The 17,994-nt window shown below is 51.6% G+C and overlaps 5 protein-coding genes across 5 annotated transcripts; 1 reads left to right on the plus strand and 4 right to left on the minus strand.

Annotated features, from left to right (window-relative positions):
- Nucleotides 1-157: 157 nt before the first annotated feature.
- Nucleotides 158-1,015, minus strand: BDW70DRAFT_142494 (TspO/MBR family protein; the record flags this gene model as incomplete). Its single annotated transcript, XM_073737934.1, has 2 exons — nucleotides 898-1,015; nucleotides 158-803 (listed from the first exon to the last, which is right to left on the minus strand). Coding segments are annotated over exons 1-2 (539 nt in total), but the record flags the coding sequence as incomplete, so codon positions are not given.
- Nucleotides 1,016-2,061: 1,046 nt separating this feature from the next.
- BDW70DRAFT_142495 (uncharacterized protein) lies at nucleotides 2,062-3,191 on the minus strand. Its single transcript, XM_073737935.1, has one exon. The coding sequence runs from the start codon at nucleotides 3,154-3,156 to the stop codon at nucleotides 2,218-2,220; it is 939 nt and encodes a 312-aa protein (XP_073592837.1). The 5' UTR covers nucleotides 3,157-3,191; the 3' UTR covers nucleotides 2,062-2,217.
- Nucleotides 3,192-4,108: 917 nt separating this feature from the next.
- Nucleotides 4,109-8,986, minus strand: BDW70DRAFT_170866 (putative ABC bile acid transporter; the record flags this gene model as incomplete). The annotated part of the gene is made up of 3 exons (XM_073743045.1): nucleotides 4,109-5,911; nucleotides 6,014-8,533; nucleotides 8,600-8,986. The coding sequence occupies 3 exons, from the start codon at nucleotides 8,984-8,986 to the stop codon at nucleotides 4,109-4,111; spliced, it is 4,710 nt and encodes a 1,569-aa protein (XP_073592838.1).
- A 3,069-nt stretch (nucleotides 8,987-12,055) lies between these two features.
- BDW70DRAFT_170867 (phosphate transporter) lies at nucleotides 12,056-13,813 on the plus strand (the record flags this gene model as incomplete). The annotated part of the gene is made up of 1 exon (XM_073743046.1): nucleotides 12,056-13,813. The coding sequence occupies exon 1, from the start codon at nucleotides 12,101-12,103 to the stop codon at nucleotides 13,811-13,813; it is 1,713 nt and encodes a 570-aa protein (XP_073592839.1). The 5' UTR covers nucleotides 12,056-12,100.
- Nucleotides 13,814-15,537: 1,724 nt separating this feature from the next.
- On the minus strand, nucleotides 15,538-17,282 carry BDW70DRAFT_170869 (major facilitator superfamily domain-containing protein; the record flags this gene model as incomplete). The annotated part of the gene is made up of 6 exons (XM_073743047.1): nucleotides 15,538-15,967; nucleotides 16,028-16,412; nucleotides 16,460-16,644; nucleotides 16,702-16,922; nucleotides 16,972-17,059; nucleotides 17,128-17,282. 6 exons carry the CDS (start codon nucleotides 17,280-17,282, stop codon nucleotides 15,538-15,540), a joined length of 1,464 nt encoding a protein of 487 aa, XP_073592840.1.
- Between the last annotated feature and the right edge of the window lie 712 nt (nucleotides 17,283-17,994).

The following is a 17,994-nucleotide window of genomic DNA, read 5'->3' on the forward strand; positions in this document are numbered from 1 at the left end:
GAAGTATTTTAAACGGATTGATGCTACAAGGTCTATAAGATCGATTCCGACTCCTAAGGCAAGGTGTTTTTATCTAAGCACAAATAGCCCGGAGGTAGTAATCGACATTCTTCCAATGTAACCCTGTACCTGAGATATGTTGCCATATGAGTCAGTGTGCTGGTAGGCACAGCCTTCAGGTAGCAGTTCAGATAACCATCATTGGTGGCCAAGACGTATAAACCTCAGTATAGTTAATCATAATAACTTCGTTACATCTCAATCGTCAGACAGTGGAAACAGTGAACTTCTCAATTGGGATGTTTGCCTCGTCCATCACTTCGGTGTCTAACCTGGAACCAGAAAAGTGGCTCAAAAATCTGATTATTCATTTCTCCTCTTCCTCTCCTCTGGGACATCAGGAATCCTCCAATTATTCAGAATCCCCGTCCCGAAATTCAGATACGTCGCATATCCCAGCCAAGCCGCATACGGTGCAAAGAGCCAGAAGCTCACTCTATCGGACCCCCACAACTCCCTCATGAGCGTTGCCACTGTCCCACCGAGAAGAACAATATCCCCTGCGGCCAGAATTGGCTTCCTCGCTGCAAAGAAGAGGGGCATCCACAAGTGGTTGAGGAATAACTGAGCGGTGTACAGCGTCTGCGTGATGGTGGTGTCTGGTTCCAGAGTGTTTACCGTGAAGTGGTAGGAGGCGTAACCAGTTAGCCCGTATAGGAGAGTCCACACGGGCGGAAAGAGCCATGAGGGTGGTGAGGCTGGCGGTTGCTTGAGGGTGTGGTATTTAGGTTTCGTGCCGTAGCCTGTAGTTCGGCATTAGATATCAGTTAGCTAATATTCTATTTATTCTTCTTCATTTGAGCACTTGAGATTGATGTCAGGGTTCAATTGACGTACGGTTCACGAGGTAGCCTATTGTTGAGCCCGTCACGATGGGCGTTAGGGTTGCAAGTAGTGGCGAGGCGAAGATCGCCTGCGGGAGGACGAAGGACCACGGCATTTTGGTGACCGGTTGATACGGGATCAGAGAATAAGGTCCTGTCTGGAGATGATGCAGGCTGGTTATATCTACGAAGAAGCTGTGACGTCACCATCGCGACAAGCAAGGCAATGTATGAGTCGCAAAGATCTAGACTGGAGAGGCCGAATGTAGCCTTAATCAGTAAACTGGGAGACGCCTCTGCATGATGCTCTTGGTAATACATGGCAGGAAAGCGAAATATTGGACTCTAAAGTATATAACCTCCATTGTTGGCTCATTATATGCATTTTCATGCCACTTTCCCCGAAATCATGGTAAGTTTCTGGAAGGAAATGCCAGTTCAGTGAGCAGCTTGGAGAGCCCAAATTTCGCTATTGCCATGAGTTTGTTCATTCAATTAATGATACAGCTGAGCTATTACAATTTTTCTGTATGATTGGCAACGCATGCCTTCCTCCCAGCCATCTTGTAGATTGGTTAGTTTAAAATAGGTCGACCTTCTCTTAGAAATCTTAAGAACTTGAACACAAATCTACTTTATTCAAGTAGCAAGATACCCCTGCCTGGTTGCCGTTGGAACTGCACTCTGGGCATGCTATTGCACTTAGAAGGCACGACTGAGGCCCCCTGCCTGCTGCCCTAGTCCATCCATCGAAATCATTGTTCACACGAGTATCCATTAATGCTTTGAACAATATACGAGCGAGGCTGCGGGTATTCCATTTGCCCAGCCTTCCTGTTTTGTTCAAAAAGTTCATGGGTTCGCTGTCCTCTCTGGTCCGTTGTCAGATAATAGGCTCTACACTTGGTCCCTGGTGGGCACGGCTCCGGGACCAGGCTTTGGCCCTATGGAGAGCTATCCTAGGCCTGAGTTTCTAAATACTGCTGCAACATTGTGCAGCATGTGGTATCCCGATGCTAATTTCAATTCAATAGTCTAGCGCTTCCTGATCGGTACGGCAACAAAGATAAAGTTCTCATGAAGATGCATCAACGTGCTGTCGCAAGCATGATTTTACGCCGCAAGTATCTACCGTTAACAAGTGGAATGCAGAATAAGCGTTCAGTGACCATGATTATCCGCAACTAAGTCTAATTTCATGTTATTGTCAAGTCGTTGATAGCCATACTACGCCGAGACACTAGAGATGCCACTAATATCTGGCCGAAGTTATTCTACGGTACTAGTTCCATAAAAGGTGAGTTGAGAGTAGCTGGTCACATATTTCCATCTCTCAAGACCGTCCGAATTGCTTCATCGTCTTCCACAGCAAGATCTGTGCATAAACCACATGCAATTCATACAACCACCACGGCATCTTCTTGAAGTCCATTTCCCTTTTCCCGCCAGGATACATATTCCCACACTCAACCGTAACATATGTAACTTTCGCTGTCTCATCTAAGATCTTCTCCACAACGAACTCCTGGAATCCACCGTCCATCAGCCGCCAGGGGATTCCATAAGAGGCCGCTTTGTCGATTTGACCGACTAAGCGGCGTGGAAACTTCCAGTAGAGGACGGTTCCTGCTGCGTCTGTTTCTGTACATATGTTGCTGGCCGTGATCATCGCCTTGCTCGGCCGGAATTCACAGACCGGACTGGCCGTTTCGGCGGGTAGAATAGGTTGTTCCAGCTGTATTCCCCGTGCAGAGCTCCAATACCCTAGCATGAGCGCCCCTGCACTATGCGACCCCCCAAACAACAAGCTCTCCGGAGTGAAGGATCGTTGCGGGACATCTTTGTCCAGGAACCACGCTTCTAACCCTCTTGCTCGAGCGTCAAGGAACGCAGAGAACAGATCCCGTGAAAGATCATATGCGTCTCCGGTTTCGCTTATTCCGTACCTCTCCAGCTGTGCAACGGGGACATCAACCTGTAGCGCCACAAGCGAAGACATCCAGTGTGTTTTCTGCGTTTCGCGCTTGATCCCATCTGAACCCGGCCACGCTGGAAGCAATACTGATTTATCTGTTCCCCATGGAGATCCTGGTGCTTTTTCGGACGACTCGACAATATTACGGCAAGCACTGGCTTTGGGAAGTTGAGTTATCAGAACGCGAGGGCATGATTTTTCGAGATATCGCTTGCTGAGGCAAATTGCAATGGTACCACCGAATGCGAGGAAAAGGGCTGTTGTGAGGCGGGGATTGGCTTGGGGGAGACTGCCCATGATAGCTGATATCGTCAGAATTTGTTAAAATCTTGAAGTTGCATGTTTTTATTGCTGGGCTAGTAAGACTGGAAGGTGGCACATGATGGCTTGTTATACTTAGCACGCGGGCGTCAATATCATGCCGGTTTGCCCCGAACTAGGGGATGGATCACGCGGCCGCTGTCACTGTGACTAGTCACGTCTTCTTTAATCTCTTAAAGGAAATAAAAATAAATCGCGATTGAGAGTATTCCCAACAGAGCCTCGATTAATTAGATCCTGCCGGCAGACCCGAACGAACTCGGACATTTAGCAGCCAGATCAAGGGTTAGCCACAGAACTCGACCGATACTCTAACTAGTCTCACCCTCATTGGCTTTTGGAGTATACGTTGGTGGCGGTTTGTCAGGAACGATATGTGAAAGTGCCGCCGCCGGACAGAGGTCACTCTCTTCGCGCAGATAGCAAAGAGGGCGTAGGGGGCAACACCTCTACGAGCTCGGTCGTGAAGGTGTCAAAGTCGAAATTGGAACGTGAGAAAAACGTGAGACCACGACTATCGTATTTAAACTACGGAGACTGCTGAGGCGGACGCTGCAGCGAAACTGTTGGGTTTGGTCTTGGTGATATACGGCAACGGTGATATGAGAGATCAGGGGTTCGAAATACCTTTTTAACTTCTCCATGGATGCTGATACTGGCCCTCGTTTCATGCAATTTTGGAGCGGAGAAGCTATACCATAGACAAAGCGACTGTTAGCAGAGGCCCAGAGTGACTTTTATCATCATTAAGTGCAATCGGGCCAAAGGCGTCCAAGTTCTTGCTCTGTAAAATGCGTTGTTCAAGCCCTTGAATAGGGCAAGCTGTCTCAATTTGTAGCAAAGAATATACTACACGATACCACCCAGAAAATATTCATCAAGAACTCCCGCTAAGCCCCAGACAACCCATCAAATTCCAATCTAAAGATCATTCTTCTCTGAATGTACCTAGAATAATCCTCTCAACAACTCCTCTCTCCCCACTTCTTTCAACTAGCGCCCGAAACATACCATCTTCAGTCTTTAGAAGTTCGCTCGGAGTCCCCCACTCAACAACCCTTCCAGCATCCAGGACCAGGATCTTGTCAAAGTCCGCAATCGTGCTCAGTCTATGTGCAATGACCAGTAAACTCGAGTCGGTCCTTCCAAACTCGCTGCGGATGGATTGCTGAATCAACGCGTCTGTCTCCATGTCCACCGCGGAAGTCGCTTCATCCAGAACCATGATCTTGGGACGGGTTAGAATGGCGCGGGCTAGACACAGGAGCTGCCGCTGACCGTGGGATAGATTGCCGCCATTTGTGGTTATTGGCGAGGAGAGGGACGCGAAAAAGCCGGTTGCTTTGGCTTTTGAGGTGGAGGTTAAGGAGGAGGCAGTGAGAGTTATGCTCGCGCTCATGGGGTCAGTCGGGCTTGCACCGGCTGTCGTAGTTGGACTCTGGCTACCATCTGACGGAGAATGGGCCTCTGATGACGAACCGGACGCCGAAGCGGAGCTGGAGGCAAGTGTCGACGTATCCTCAAACCTCAGCAGATGCACCCGTTCCAGCGCATTGAATAGTTCCAAGTCACTATGTTCCCCAAACGGATCAAGATTCGATCTTATAGTCCCCGAGAAGAGGACGGGATCCTGCGGAATGATCGCCAGCCGACTTCTTAGCTCGGACAGCTTGACATGCCCGATATCCAGGCCGTCCACCACAATCCGGCCGCGTCGAGCTTCAAGGAAGCGGAACAGTGCCAGTGTTAGAGAGGACTTTCCCGCGCCTGTGCGTCCCACGACCCCGACGCGCTGGTTATTCTCCACTACGAACGACACCCCATTCAGGACAGGCGGCAGGTCAGGCGCGTAGCTGACTTCCAAGTCTTCCACCTCGATCCGACCTTTTGTCGGCCATGACGCAGGGGGCGTGTACCCGGATTGACTCTCCGTCTCGATGTTAGCGTACTCCAGCACACGCTCGGTAGCATTCATATCAATCTCCACATTGGCATAGAACCGCAATCCCATTGCCACGGCGTAGTTGTATTGCAGCGCAAAGCTCATCGCAAAGCCTGCCAGTGCGGCCGAGACACCAGGCAAATAGACCAACAGTGCAGCAGTGAGTGTCGAGAAGAGCGCACCAACCAGCGCCATCCAGAACCCCAACCACCGGTTGAAGAGCCAGAGGTACCAGGATGCTTGCGCGTGGCGGGTGATGAGGGTATGCATGTCGGCAATGTACGTCTCTGCTTTATTGAAGGCGCGGATTGTAGAGAGGCCAGAGAGGCTGGAGCCGAATTTCTCCATCACGGGAGACTTGGCTGTACTTTCGAGGCGTTTTATTTCACGCACGCCAGCCAGGTACGCGCTGCAGAGGCGCATGCAGAGGGCCAGCAAGACGCAGGCGAGGAACAAAAGAAGAGGGGAGACGGTTACCCCTGCAACCAGGATACCCACTAACTCAAGCACTTTGTACAAGACGTGTCCGATATCGTATCCGAGCCGCCAGTCGAGCAAGTAGATGTCAGATGTGAAGCGGTTGAGAATGCGGCCGAGGGGGACGGTGTCGAGCCAGCGTAGGGGCGCGCGGAGGATTGTTCCCAGCAGATCATTGAAGAGGGCGCGGGAGGAGGAGATGAAGGCCAGGGCCAGGGCAAGACACCTCAGAGTTCCAATTAGACAGGCAGCCATGGAAATGGCGATGTAGATGGTTAGGTAGTACATCAGATCGTGCCCGCTGGCTCTAGACTCGCCTTTTCTGGTAGAGTCGCCGGTCCAGATGCTTACCCACCATGACTGCAATGGTCTATCAGCACAATGTGCCTAAGAAAAGAAGGATAGGGAACTTACCCTGCCCACAAGCAACGCCATAAAAGCTGCGTATGCCAGAAACGCCAGTATCCACCACCAAACCTTACCTCCCCTATTCAGATACGAAATATACACCTTCATTGATATCGCACCAGTCTCGCGCTTCTCCTCCTGGTTAAACTTCGGTATCGTCCGCGCACTGAATGCCGACGAGCGCCGTCCGGTACTAGCAGCAGACGAGCGTTTCCGTTTCGGCGGCTCTCGAAGAGGTGGCTCCGCTCTTTCTCTGCTGACTTCGGCTTTACCCATGAGCTTCGTTAATTCTCCGGTAGCATTTAGTTCAGGCACTGTCCCTGCGTGCGTGGCGAAGCCGTTTTCCAAGAGGACGCTGTAGTCTGTACGCGGGAGACAGAGGCCAACATGATGCGTCACCAGGATTCTTGTTCTGTTATGACCTAGTTCTCCAGTTAAGGCATGCTCATAGACATGCCGACCTGTTTCTGCGTCCAGCGCGCTGAAAATATCGTCCATGATTAGGATTCCGGCGCGAGAGTATAGAGCTCGAGCAAATGAAATCCGCCATCTCTGGCCGCCACTCAGATTAATCCCATTCGCACCTATATCAGTTAGATCTCCGTCCGGGAGCATCGTCATATCTTTCTCCAGCCCAGATGCAAAGATAGTCTGGCGGTATCGCTGCCGATCATACGGCAGTCCAAACAAGATATTCTCCCTGATCGACGCATTTTCCATCCATGGATTCTGAGCTACGTATGCGATGGCTGTATCAATAATCCAGTTCTCACGCAGCGCGAGATGGTCAAATCTCTGTGATGGAGGCGGCGCACGCGGGACCCTTACTGAGCCTGCAAGGATATCGCATTCGCCAAGTATCGAGGCGAGGAGAAGGCTCTTGCCAGAACCAGTCTTACCCACAATCACACTCAGACCCTTAACAGGGAACTCGAGGGTTAAATGGCGAAGGGCGAAACGGTCAGTGTCGGTCTCCCAGTCATTTTCGGCCTCGGATGGCCATGCAACAGTTGCATCTTCGAAGGTGATTCTCTCGACATCCGAATTGTTCGACATCTTTTCTGCTGAGGACAGGTAGGTATCGATCCGATCCGCACTAATCTTTGCCTCCATCGCCTTGGAGAATAAATCAGGTAGACTGGCGAGAGACGACTCTAATGAGCTAAAGATGCTCAGGGCTGTAAAGGCAACTGACGGAGAAAGCTCCCCTCTCGTTAATGCATAGACCGTCAACGATATCGCAGAGAGTAATAGTGGCCCCATGATCCAAACAGACACCATTCCTGTTGTGTATACGGAGGTCTTCCAAAGCAGATCGAGCTCTGTTTCGCGCCTCTCCTTAATCCGGTCTTGCCATTGCTGCTCTAGCGCACCAAACTTGATCTGTCTTATTCCCTGCAGGACCTCTGTTACCGTGCTGGTCCGCTTGTCACTCGACTTCATGAACTCCTCTTGTGCTAGAGCGTATCGTTTTGTCAGCCATGAGTTCAACGGCGCCAGCAAGACCGCACCGCCGATTCCTGCTAGCAGACTCGGCCACCCGATGAGACGGACGAGAAAGCCGCCCGCAATCGCCAGTCTCAAAACGCAAGACGGGATGAGATAACTGAACGTGACGAAGTCGGCGATGCGCTTTGCGTCGACAGCCGCAAGGTTGATGATGCTTTGGCGGTTTTGTTCCTGTTCTTCGCCTTCTCCGTCCTCCTCACCCTCGTCCTCCCAATCTCCCTGTTCCTGGGCAGCTTTTGTCTTCGGGGAATTCACATTTTTGCACCGCATCGACTTTGCAAAGACTAACCCTGATAAACCTTCGTATATAGGGATCCACAGGTCCGAATAAATTAACCACCAAAGCCAGGACTCGATGCTTGACGAAAGTGCCAGAAGTAATCCCAGCCCAGCAACCCACATCCACGCAACCGTCGAATCAGTCTGCAAGACAACACGTTCCTCCAGGTTCTTCAGAATCTCATACAGAGCCACTTGCGGGCCGAAACCTAGGACACACACCACAAGACTAAGAAAACCCTGTACCATGAGCGCCCGAGCATGCCTCTTTATCAGCGCAACCCACAGCTTCCGTCCAGCTTGGAACTGCTGCAGCTTGAAATGCACTGCCTCTGCGCGTGCAGCGAATGGTAGTTTCGGGAGGTCGTCGATGTCCAAGCTCTTATTTTTTGACGCGAAGTTGAGCAGGTCCGTTGTCCAGCCGTATGTGAAGCGGTTATACGCGCTCACGGTGAGCTCCTGGTCAACGACCTGGCCTTCGAAGTAGACATTTGGGCGGCGGGGGATCAAGATTGATACTGTTGCGCGGAGGATTGAAATTGCGATTTGGGTTGAGATGAGGACTGTGAAGGCAGAGTTTATGGTTATGGTATGCCCATTGCCCCAGAGGATGATCGTCTGCGTTGCTATAACTAGGATAGAGAATAGAGATGCCCAGAAAGAGGAGATACCAAGCGAGTATCTCTTGACGCATGACCTTTCTGTTAGGAGGGAGACTGGTTGTATGCACATTGCCATCTATGCCCACTGTTAGCCACGTTTTCTCTCCTCTGCAATCCAGCCCAGGTCAAGAGGAAAACTCACCCACCCAACCATACCAATCCACGAAATAGCCATAAAATGCCTTCCTCTATCCCCAGCACATGTGACAATAACTGCCTGCGCAAGCGAAACCGCAAACCCAAGGACAGAGAGCGCGGCGATGCTCCACGCCTGCCACTTTTCTGCTTTCTCGAACTCGAATACGGAGTGCTCTGTAGCTTCGCCATCTTCGTCAATGTAATCGTGTCCTGCAGAGTCCAGCAACGCGTCGTATTCGTCCTCTAATGGCAACCGAATTGCGCCTCGACTGCTCGCTGTATACCCTATAAGCCATCGAAGTGCAGATATTCGGATGCTAAAAAGCAGAATCCCCACGAGACTCAGCGCCCCGATCGCAATGGCCCAATTTTCCGCCTTAGAAGGTGGCATCCCTCATACCCATATCAATTGTCGACAACCGTGAATTTGAACCGTTTGATGGTCCGCGATTGGCGTGGCGCGGAACGAGAGTCGGCAGATGGAGGGAAAGAAGCTTATTTTCATCAGGCGCGAGAGAAGCAAAGTTTCCCTGAGATAAGTTCAAACCCCTTACCAGTAAACAAGGTCACGTCGTACATTCCAGTCCTGCGCCTGCATTCCTGACTTGAGTTCCGCCCTGGAAAAAGTCCCTGCTGAGCGGGCCACGCGGTGGACGGTGGATTGTGTATTGTGTGATGCGTTACGATGTTTTGCAATCTACAATGTCATTGGAGCTTGGCGCTCGGCGGGTAGCTTTTTAGCAAATAGGAAGTGAAAAATCATTTGCCAAGACATAGTACTGTCATGAACTGTATCAGGGCAAGGGCGCGAAGGCACTGAAGGAAGGGTTATGGTAGTGAACACCTGCGGAGTTGTGGAAGGGTAGAGAAAAAACTAGGAAAGGAATAGATTAATGGTTTATGCAGGTCAGCTGGTGCACTGGCCTCACTCTCGGAATTGTAACCGTTGAGTAACATGGTCCTACCATCAACCCGTTCTATCTTTGACGGCAGGGCACCTTCGATTGAGGATGATCGGCTCAAGAGATCGATCGATTGCATCTCGGTGAGTATTTGAGGCCAAATTTTTGCTCCCAGCTGAGCAAAGGGTCTTTGGAGTTCTGAAATGTATCTTAATGAGCTGCGTACCGCCGTACCACAGTGTTCCCGTCCTCGTGCGAATATATATTTTCTCGTCCGCGGGCGGGTGCAACCACGCGACCCCTCGCGAAGAGGTACGTATAAGATACCTTGCGCATGGTAGCAACATTATATAAAAAAGGAAACCGAATACCTCAGTCTTAAGTAACGATTAGAAACCGAGTCAAACAACCTTGCTCATCTGAGCAGAAGACAGGGCTTGAGCGACACTTGCTGGACACCAAGGATAACTAGGATAACAAGCTCTCTACAGAACGAAATAGAATGCATTGAATGATGAGCATTGAGCTGTGATCGAGGTGTGCCAGCTATTTGAAACACGGTCCTTAGATTGAAGGGAAAGAGGTTTCGAATGCTGCTTGTCGATCAACTGCCAGCTATATCGAGCAGTCGCGTCTACAGAGGATCAAACACGGTCGGTGACAGCACTAGCGCAGTGATACTTTCGCTCGCCTATCCGAAGGTGAGAGCACACGAGATCTATGCTCGCCAGTGTATGATGCTCAGCCGGTGTCTCCAAAGTCCGGCTCCCTTGTTTGGGTGACAAAGGTATGGGATAGCTTTAGAACATTTGCTGGAGTGACGACCGAACCAAGAAAAAGCATCGGGAGCCAATTCACTGAGAAGTGGGCTGGTCCAATGACGATCAAGGCTCCACAGACGATGAGCAACCCGATGGCTATAACTTTATACCGTCGCCGCGCGTTATCGGACTTGAGGGTGTATCCTGAGAGGCCAGAGCAGGTACTGCCGCATTTACCTTTGCCCATCTTCAAGTCGACAGTGAAGTTACCTAGTGAATGACCGGACAATCTGTGGATATCCTGCCTGCCGCTGAGGGGCGGGACTCAAAATTCAAACCACCAAGCCAGAAGCGTCTTCGTGCAGGCGGACCCCCAAGACATACAGTAAGTGCTCGAGCACCGAAATCGCATGTAACACCTGGCCCCAGCAAATATCTGGGCGTCAGATTGAGGAATACGAGCCCGGGCAACGAGGGAAATGGTCGGGACACAGTGATAGGACTTTCCATCGATAATATGCAGTGCACGTGTCCGTCCCGCATACTCACAACGATAGGACCCTGAAAAAGTTTCAGGTCAAGGATATCAGGCAGCGGGTACTAGATTGTCGCGTGGGGCATCCATTGATAATTTGAGAGATTTTACAGATACTGGATGAGAAGTCCGCCTTTTTGACGCCCAGAGAGTGGCCGCTTGTCCTATGCATGTTAAGAGGATGCCGCGCATTTGCTTTTTCTACTCATCAAGCTATCAATAAAGCAGATGACCTCAAGGCTGCAGGTCAAATCCGACCTAGTCGTTCTGGAAAAATCTCGGTCTTGCTTTCATCTCGTCGTCGAACACGCCGTAGCTGGGGTGCGTCCGAACCGCCACTGCAGGGTCCAGCGAATGTCGCGCGTTCCGACGCGCACGACGAGTTCAAGCCGGCCCCACTGAGTAGGCTGTGCAGGCTGTGCGAACAGGGTGGCTCAACAGGGAAAGATCGCCGAATTAGGACTGTGGGAACGAGAATCGCCAGAATCTGCAAGGACACCGCTTGAGGTGCATGCATCCAACGCGGATGCAGGGATGAGACGATGATAACCTGACAGGACACGCGACTGGGTAGAAGAATTCCAGAACACAATTAAAGAGGCCCACGCGAGCTTGCATATCCTGACGAGCTTTCTGGCCCACGTGAAGCAGCTACGTGGAATTCTGCGAGTCTTGGATGGAAAACTCTGTCTCTCCGAAGCAACAATGACAGAGCGAGTGGATAACCATGCGGGCAGCTACTAAGTACAGCGAGTTAATGACCCCCACGAGAGATTGCCTTACGACACTTCCAACACGAGCCGCCACCTGATGCAAGAGTGAGGTGAATGGGTAGAAGAAAGGAAAGAGATCGAGTGCCCACTGCCGAGACAGCATTAGGGCTTGCCAAGAGCATTGGCAGTCTCAACCAAGGTTCGCAGCCAATGAAAGCTCCAATAAGCTCTGATCTGAGGATCAACGCTGGCCACAAGCTCCGGAACGTGCTCAGGTATTCCCTCTGATTGGTGGATGGGCGACGTTTACGCCAAGTCCGCTCCTCTGGCATGGCCTTGGCCCTTCGTGGCTCTGGAGCTGCCGTGCAGCCAATGCCTGTCTTCTCGAGCTTCACGTTCTGCAACTGCGAGATGAGTCCTACCGGGCAACACTTGGCGGGCATTGCCTGGGTCTCTGCCCTTTGGCCGCTGTCCTGGTCAGTATTTAATGCACGCGCGTCCGGTAGGTCAGCTCTTTTCTTCACCACACCCGTCGGCTCAGGCTTCTGATCTATCTCGTCTTCCTGACATCAAGTCTTCTCACTTGCGGTCAAGATGCCTCATCCACTTACCGCCAAGTATGACTGGATCCTGGCCATCACTTCGATGGCCTTTGTCTTCAGTGCGGCCAGTAACGGTGCCAACGATGTCGCCAACGCCTACGCCACCTCTGTCGCGGCCCGCACCCTGAAGATGTGGCACGTCGGTATCCTGGCCGCTATCACTGAGTTCGTCGGTGCGGTCGCCCTCGGAAACCGTGTGACCGACACCATCAAGTCCGGTATCATCACTCCCGACCGCTTCATCGGTAATCCCGGTACCTACATGCTCGCCATGGGATGCGCCGAGGTCGGCTCCGCTGCCTGGCTCACCACCGCTACCTTCTTGGGCTGGCCCGTATCTACAACGCAGAGTATCATCGGTGCGTTGGTCGGTGTCGGCTTTGCGACCCAGGCCGATATCACCTGGGAATGGACCGGCGGCAGTGTCTCGCAGACCGCCGCCTCGTGGGGTGTCGCTCCCGGCATCGCCTGCGGTTTCTCGGCCATCATCTTCGGTACCCTCAAGTACTTCGTCCTCGAGCGCGAGGACCCTTTCAAGTGGGGTCTGCGTCTGATCCCCTGGTACATTGCCTTGACTGGCGGAATCCTCGCCCTGTTCATCACCATCGAAGCGCCCACCGCCCCTTCTCTCGAGGAATTTGGCGCCGGAAAGGCCGTCGGTATCATCCTCGGCTGCTTCTTCGGCTGCCTCTTTGTCGGCTACGTCTTCTTCACGCCCTACTTCCACCGCCGCCTCGTCAAGCGTGACCCCCGCGTTCGCTTCTACCACATCCCACTCGGACCCCTCCTCTGGACTGAAAACCCGCCTCTCTATTTCCCCCGTGAGGGTGAATGGGCCATTACAAACCACTACGAGGACGCATACGGCGAGGTCCGCGCAGGAGGACAACAGACCATCACCGCCGCTGTGGCTGGCAGCGTCCTTCCTGCGGACGGCAAAGAAGCCAGGGACACAGACATTGAGCGCCAGCCCGACTCGCTCGCTTCAAGCCCCGAAATCGCACCCAAAAAGCGTATTATTGAGCCAGAAGAACGTTTCCTCGACCCCGTCCGTGATCTCTCCTGGGGTAACCCCCGCAAGTGGCTCGGCTACATCAAATACGTCCTCCTGCAGGGTGTGACCCGCGACGTGATCACGCACGATTCCCAGCTCCTCCGCGACATCCACGCCCGTGCCCGTCGCTACGACGACCGCGTCGAACACATGTGGACATACTGCCAGGTTATCTCCGCCATGATGATGTCCATCGCCCACGGATCGAACGATGTCGCCAACGCCGTGGGTCCATGGGCGGGAAGCTACCACACCTTCAACTCCGGCTCAGTGGAAACAGAAGCCAGCACACCAGTGTGGTTCCTCGTTATTGCCGGTCTGCTCCTTGGTGGCGGATTCTGGTTCTACGGGTTTCATATCATGAGGGCGCTTGGTAATAAGATCACCCAGATGTCTCCAACGCGCGGGTTCGCGACGGAGCTGGGTGCGGCCACAACGGTGTTGCTTGCGTCGCGTTTGGGATTACCCGTCTCGACAACACAGTGTCTCACTGGCGCTGCGGTCGGTGTTGCCCTGATGAACTATGACCTTGCGGCGGTCAATTGGCGCCAGATTGCATTTATCTTTTCGGGCTGGGTGCTTACCCTGCCTTGCGCCGGCCTTATTTCTGGTCTACTTTGTGTAATGGCGTTGAATGCGCCGCATTTCTAGTTTTGTTGCGTTGTGGATTGTGCAACTGTCTCTTTTGTATGATTGGGAACTGGGGAGATTGTTTCTGGCCTGTTAGACTATACCCGTATAATGTTGACTACTCTTCTTGACACTTTGCCGGCGTTTTTCAGTAATCACTCTCCCATTCTTAGTCCAGCGTAGGTAGGTCTATGGCCGGTATTACCCTATTCCTAGGCCTGCCTTGGTACCAATTCAACCTGGCACGTGCACTAGAATCTCGACGTTGCAACGTTCCTTCTACAAGCATTCATGGCTTTTCGTCTCAACCAAATCCTATACTGTACTCCTTCGCAAATATTTTCTTCCTGATATGGCAACCCGGATCTCCCAGTTCAAGATACCACTTCTCTTGCGCTTCGCTTCTGTTCTGTCTTCCAACGTCCTTTGATCACGTTGGAAAGAGAGTAGCCTAATACTTCACATTCTCAGTCGACTCGTTTTGCTTTACGCTCTCTTCCAGAGTCCTGCAAAGCAATATCTTAGCAATTTCTTTGCGGAAGAGAGTTTCGTGATGCAAAACGACCTTATTAGCCCAATCCGAGCTTTATAACGGTGCCTGGAAGGGCGAAGCTCTCGCTGCTCGGAACTTTTTAAATTAGTTCTCTTTAGGAAGACCCTCTCGACAGCAGTTATCAATAATCATGAAGAATACAGCATAGACATCGCAGGTCGCATCGCTCATCCCTATATGCTTTAGAGGTGCCAAGACCTGGTGGTATTATCCGCGCGAGGCTCCGAAAGATGAAGAAGATTACTCCTGTTGTACTGACAATATTCGTCTGGATCGGTTCTTTGAAATGCGCTAATGCTAAGACAAGAGTTCTGATGCGTAATACGAGAGCTGGCCGACACTGGAGGATTCTCAGGAAGGTCCATAGCTTGTGAATCGTGTTGAACCGCCGCTGTAGTGGGATTGGGCATTAAGGGGGATGTGAAGATGGTACTATAGTGGTGGTTGACTAGGACTAGGAGACCGATAAAGCAGAGGGTCCGCGGTGGTTTGCAGGTTGATCTGACTGATAAGTCGTATCGACGAGGTGGTCAAGGACTCTATGAAGGACCCCGTTAGGAAACCGGTCAATTTGTTCGCACCAGCTCTTGATGGTTGTTATACCTCGGAGAAATGGCCTGGGGTTTGTTGCACTTGATATTCACCTTACTCAAGAATCGAGGAGACTTGAGGACACAGCGCAGTAGAACGAGTAATTCAAGAACACCCCATGAAGTAAGACAACGCCCTACACAGATAACGAATTAAAGAAAAAAAATGACGGCGGAAGGATCATGGAATATGAGAAGAGAGTGGACCATAAAGGCCATCCTAATATGCCCTTCAGAGTGTGAACATGTTTAGTGCCAGTTAGCCTGATACTGTGAGGTGATTGGAGCCTGACAAAGCCGAATAACCTGCAAGAATGAATGACAATGTGAAGAAGACCAAGGTGAAGCAAACCAATGTTAGCATACACAAAGCATAAACAACATACTCACTGCAGGTGGTCTCTCTCATGGCAGGCTGTCTAATGTCAAGGCTCGGCATATGGGAGGGTAAAGTCAATCGGATTAGGGATGAATGTCATTGGTAGGAAGCTGTTTTGGTACTCAAGTCTTATTCCTCTACCAAGTCAGCGTGTTGAACAACTCTAAACACTCATCACCTTTCCTCTCTTTCATCCTCATCTCCATCCCGATCCTCCCCGTCCTTAAATCGTGTACCGAAAGAAACTCGCATAATCTCCCTTCTCCCTCTCGGCCGCCCTCTCTGCTTCCGAGTACTCCGCCGGCGGCTTATACTCTCTATCGCGCCTTGCGTTCTCTCTCCTCAAATAAATTGTCATGATGGTGCACAGGACGGTGCTCATAGTCAGACACCCAATCAGCGTACCATGCCCAACTCGATAATGCGGTTTATCCTGTGTCCGGTAGATGAACGAAGACAAAACACCGCCGAGATTGCCGCAGCCGACATGCATGGCGATACCCACACTCCGCTTGAATGAACCGCCGATATTGTTCCCGTTCCAAGCGACGCCTTGTGGGACGTTAGGGTAGATCCCTGAGGCGGCGAAAAAGGTCCCTGCGTATTTCACGCCGTTGTTGTCGGATGAGATGAGCATTATAAAGCCGATAATCCTAGAACCACAGTTAGTTTCTGACCTAGCTTGCAATGCAGACAAACTAGACGGGACGTACGCAACAATATTGAAGCCAATCATGTAAATCCCCCGTTGTCCCTGGCGATCTGCCAGAAACCCGCCCCCGATACAGAATACGCAAGCCACCACATAGGGCGGGACCGTCATAAGTTGCGCCTCCTCATTCTGATAACCAAGACTGGAGACAATGGTCGGTAAAAACAGCGAGAATGAGTATAACGGTGTGTACACGCCGACAGTGACGATCATGTGCACCCAGATCTTCCAGTCCTTGATGGCGTCCCAGAAGAACTTCATGTTATATTCATCCGCTAGGGAAGAGCGATCTTCTTCCAGACGGCGCTGAACTTCGGCCTTCTCGGCAGAGGTGAGGAATTTCGCTGTGGAGGGATAGTCGTTCATTACGTAGAAAGACGCGATTGCTACGGGACTGTTAGTCTGGTTGGAAGCGTAGGCGGAGCGGACATACCAATGACAAAAGTGAGGATACCCTCAATAATGAAAATCCAGGCCCATCCTCCCTTCCCACCAATTCCGTCCATCTCACCGATTCCGCGCGCAAGAAGGCCGCCGAATGCACCGGCTGCTGTGGCGGCTGAGAAGAAGATAGCCATGCGGAGGCCGCATTCGTGCCGTTTATACCACATTGTGATGCTGTTTGACCGACGTTAGGTCTAAACCCCAATTCAACCACTTACAATGAAGACATACTAAAATGTAACACCAGGAAAGAGACCACCTTCAGCAATACCCAGCGCTGCACGGGCAACAAGCAAGCCAGCATAGTTCTGCACCAGACCCATGAGTGAGCAGACAACTGCCCAGGCAATCATTATCGATGGAATCCAGAGGGACGGGCGAGAGCGCTTCATCATAATATTCGAGGGGATCTCAGCGGCGACGTAGAAGGGGAAGAATATTGCGAGGGCGACCTGATCAATCATTTTAGTAAATAGAGTTGCCTGGGATGGTTGGACGTACATTGTAGTCCAGACCAGACATGTTCAGGTCCGTTTCAAGACCAGCCAGACGGGCATTGCCGATATTAGTGCGGTCCAGGAAACTCAGTCTATGTGGAATGTAAGCTGAATAATTCATTACGATGAGTAGGAGGTTCTGGGGGAAAGAGAACTGTACAGGTAGAGAAGAGCGAGCCAGGGAATCAAAACAAAGTCAATCTTGCGGACCAACTTCTTGGTAGCGACGGTATCGTAGCCATTGCCATTGGGACTAAAGCCCTGCTCTAACTCCTCGCTACTACCGCTATCGAGAACGACCTTTTTATCCTCCATCGTGGCCGGATCTGACAGAGCTGAATAAAACAAAGCGGGAAAAGGACACCAAGTGATTATGACAGCGCTGAGCACTAGGCGAGGGCAGGCCCACTTTATATGATCAGCGAGGCCCATTTCCCCGCTCTATGGACGACCCGTCAGTCTGACAGCTGTGTTGGGTATCTGCGTATGCCACGCGGTAGCATGGACGCTGCCTGGCCAGTTACCGTCGGAGATCTGTCATCTTCCAGCCGCCCAGCCAATGCAATGCTTGCATTATGTCTGGGCAAGATGAGATTAGGCTCAAGGGAAGAGATAAGCAAGGATCAGATCCTGGTTCCCAAGGCGTTGAGAGTATCTGGGTACTCCCAACGCTTGAGAGTCGCAAGCACCCCAAGCCCCCCAAGCCCCAGCCGACAGAATCCTCCTCGCCATTTGCTCATCGAGATTCGAACTCCTTTTCCCCCGAACCGAACCGCCAAGCTAATTTACCCCTTGGATTGTACCGTGTCACAGAGTCTATGTCTCGGCCAGACACTGAATCCAGCCTGAGCTGTATCTCTCCTACAATGCAGATAAGCCACGGTGCGATGCCCCGTCCAATCACAATTACCCCAGATGCTCTAGAAGCTCTTGGCGCTTGGCAGCACACTATTTCTCGACGTTTACTCGACGCCGCAATGACAGCGCCGGAAGGATTCTGGCGTAATCATTATCAAGACTGGGCTTG

This window comes from Aspergillus foveolatus (assembly GCF_047715535.1).
Source record: "Aspergillus foveolatus strain CBS 279.81 unplaced genomic scaffold BDW70scaffold_60, whole genome shotgun sequence".
NCBI lineage: Eukaryota > Fungi > Ascomycota > Eurotiomycetes > Eurotiales > Aspergillaceae > Aspergillus > Aspergillus foveolatus.

Excerpts from the sequence above, each read along its gene's own strand:
- BDW70DRAFT_142495 (XM_073737935.1), bottom strand. The coding sequence starts at position 3,156 with ATGGGCAGTCTCCCCCAAGCCAATCCCCGCCTCACAACAGCCCTTTTC.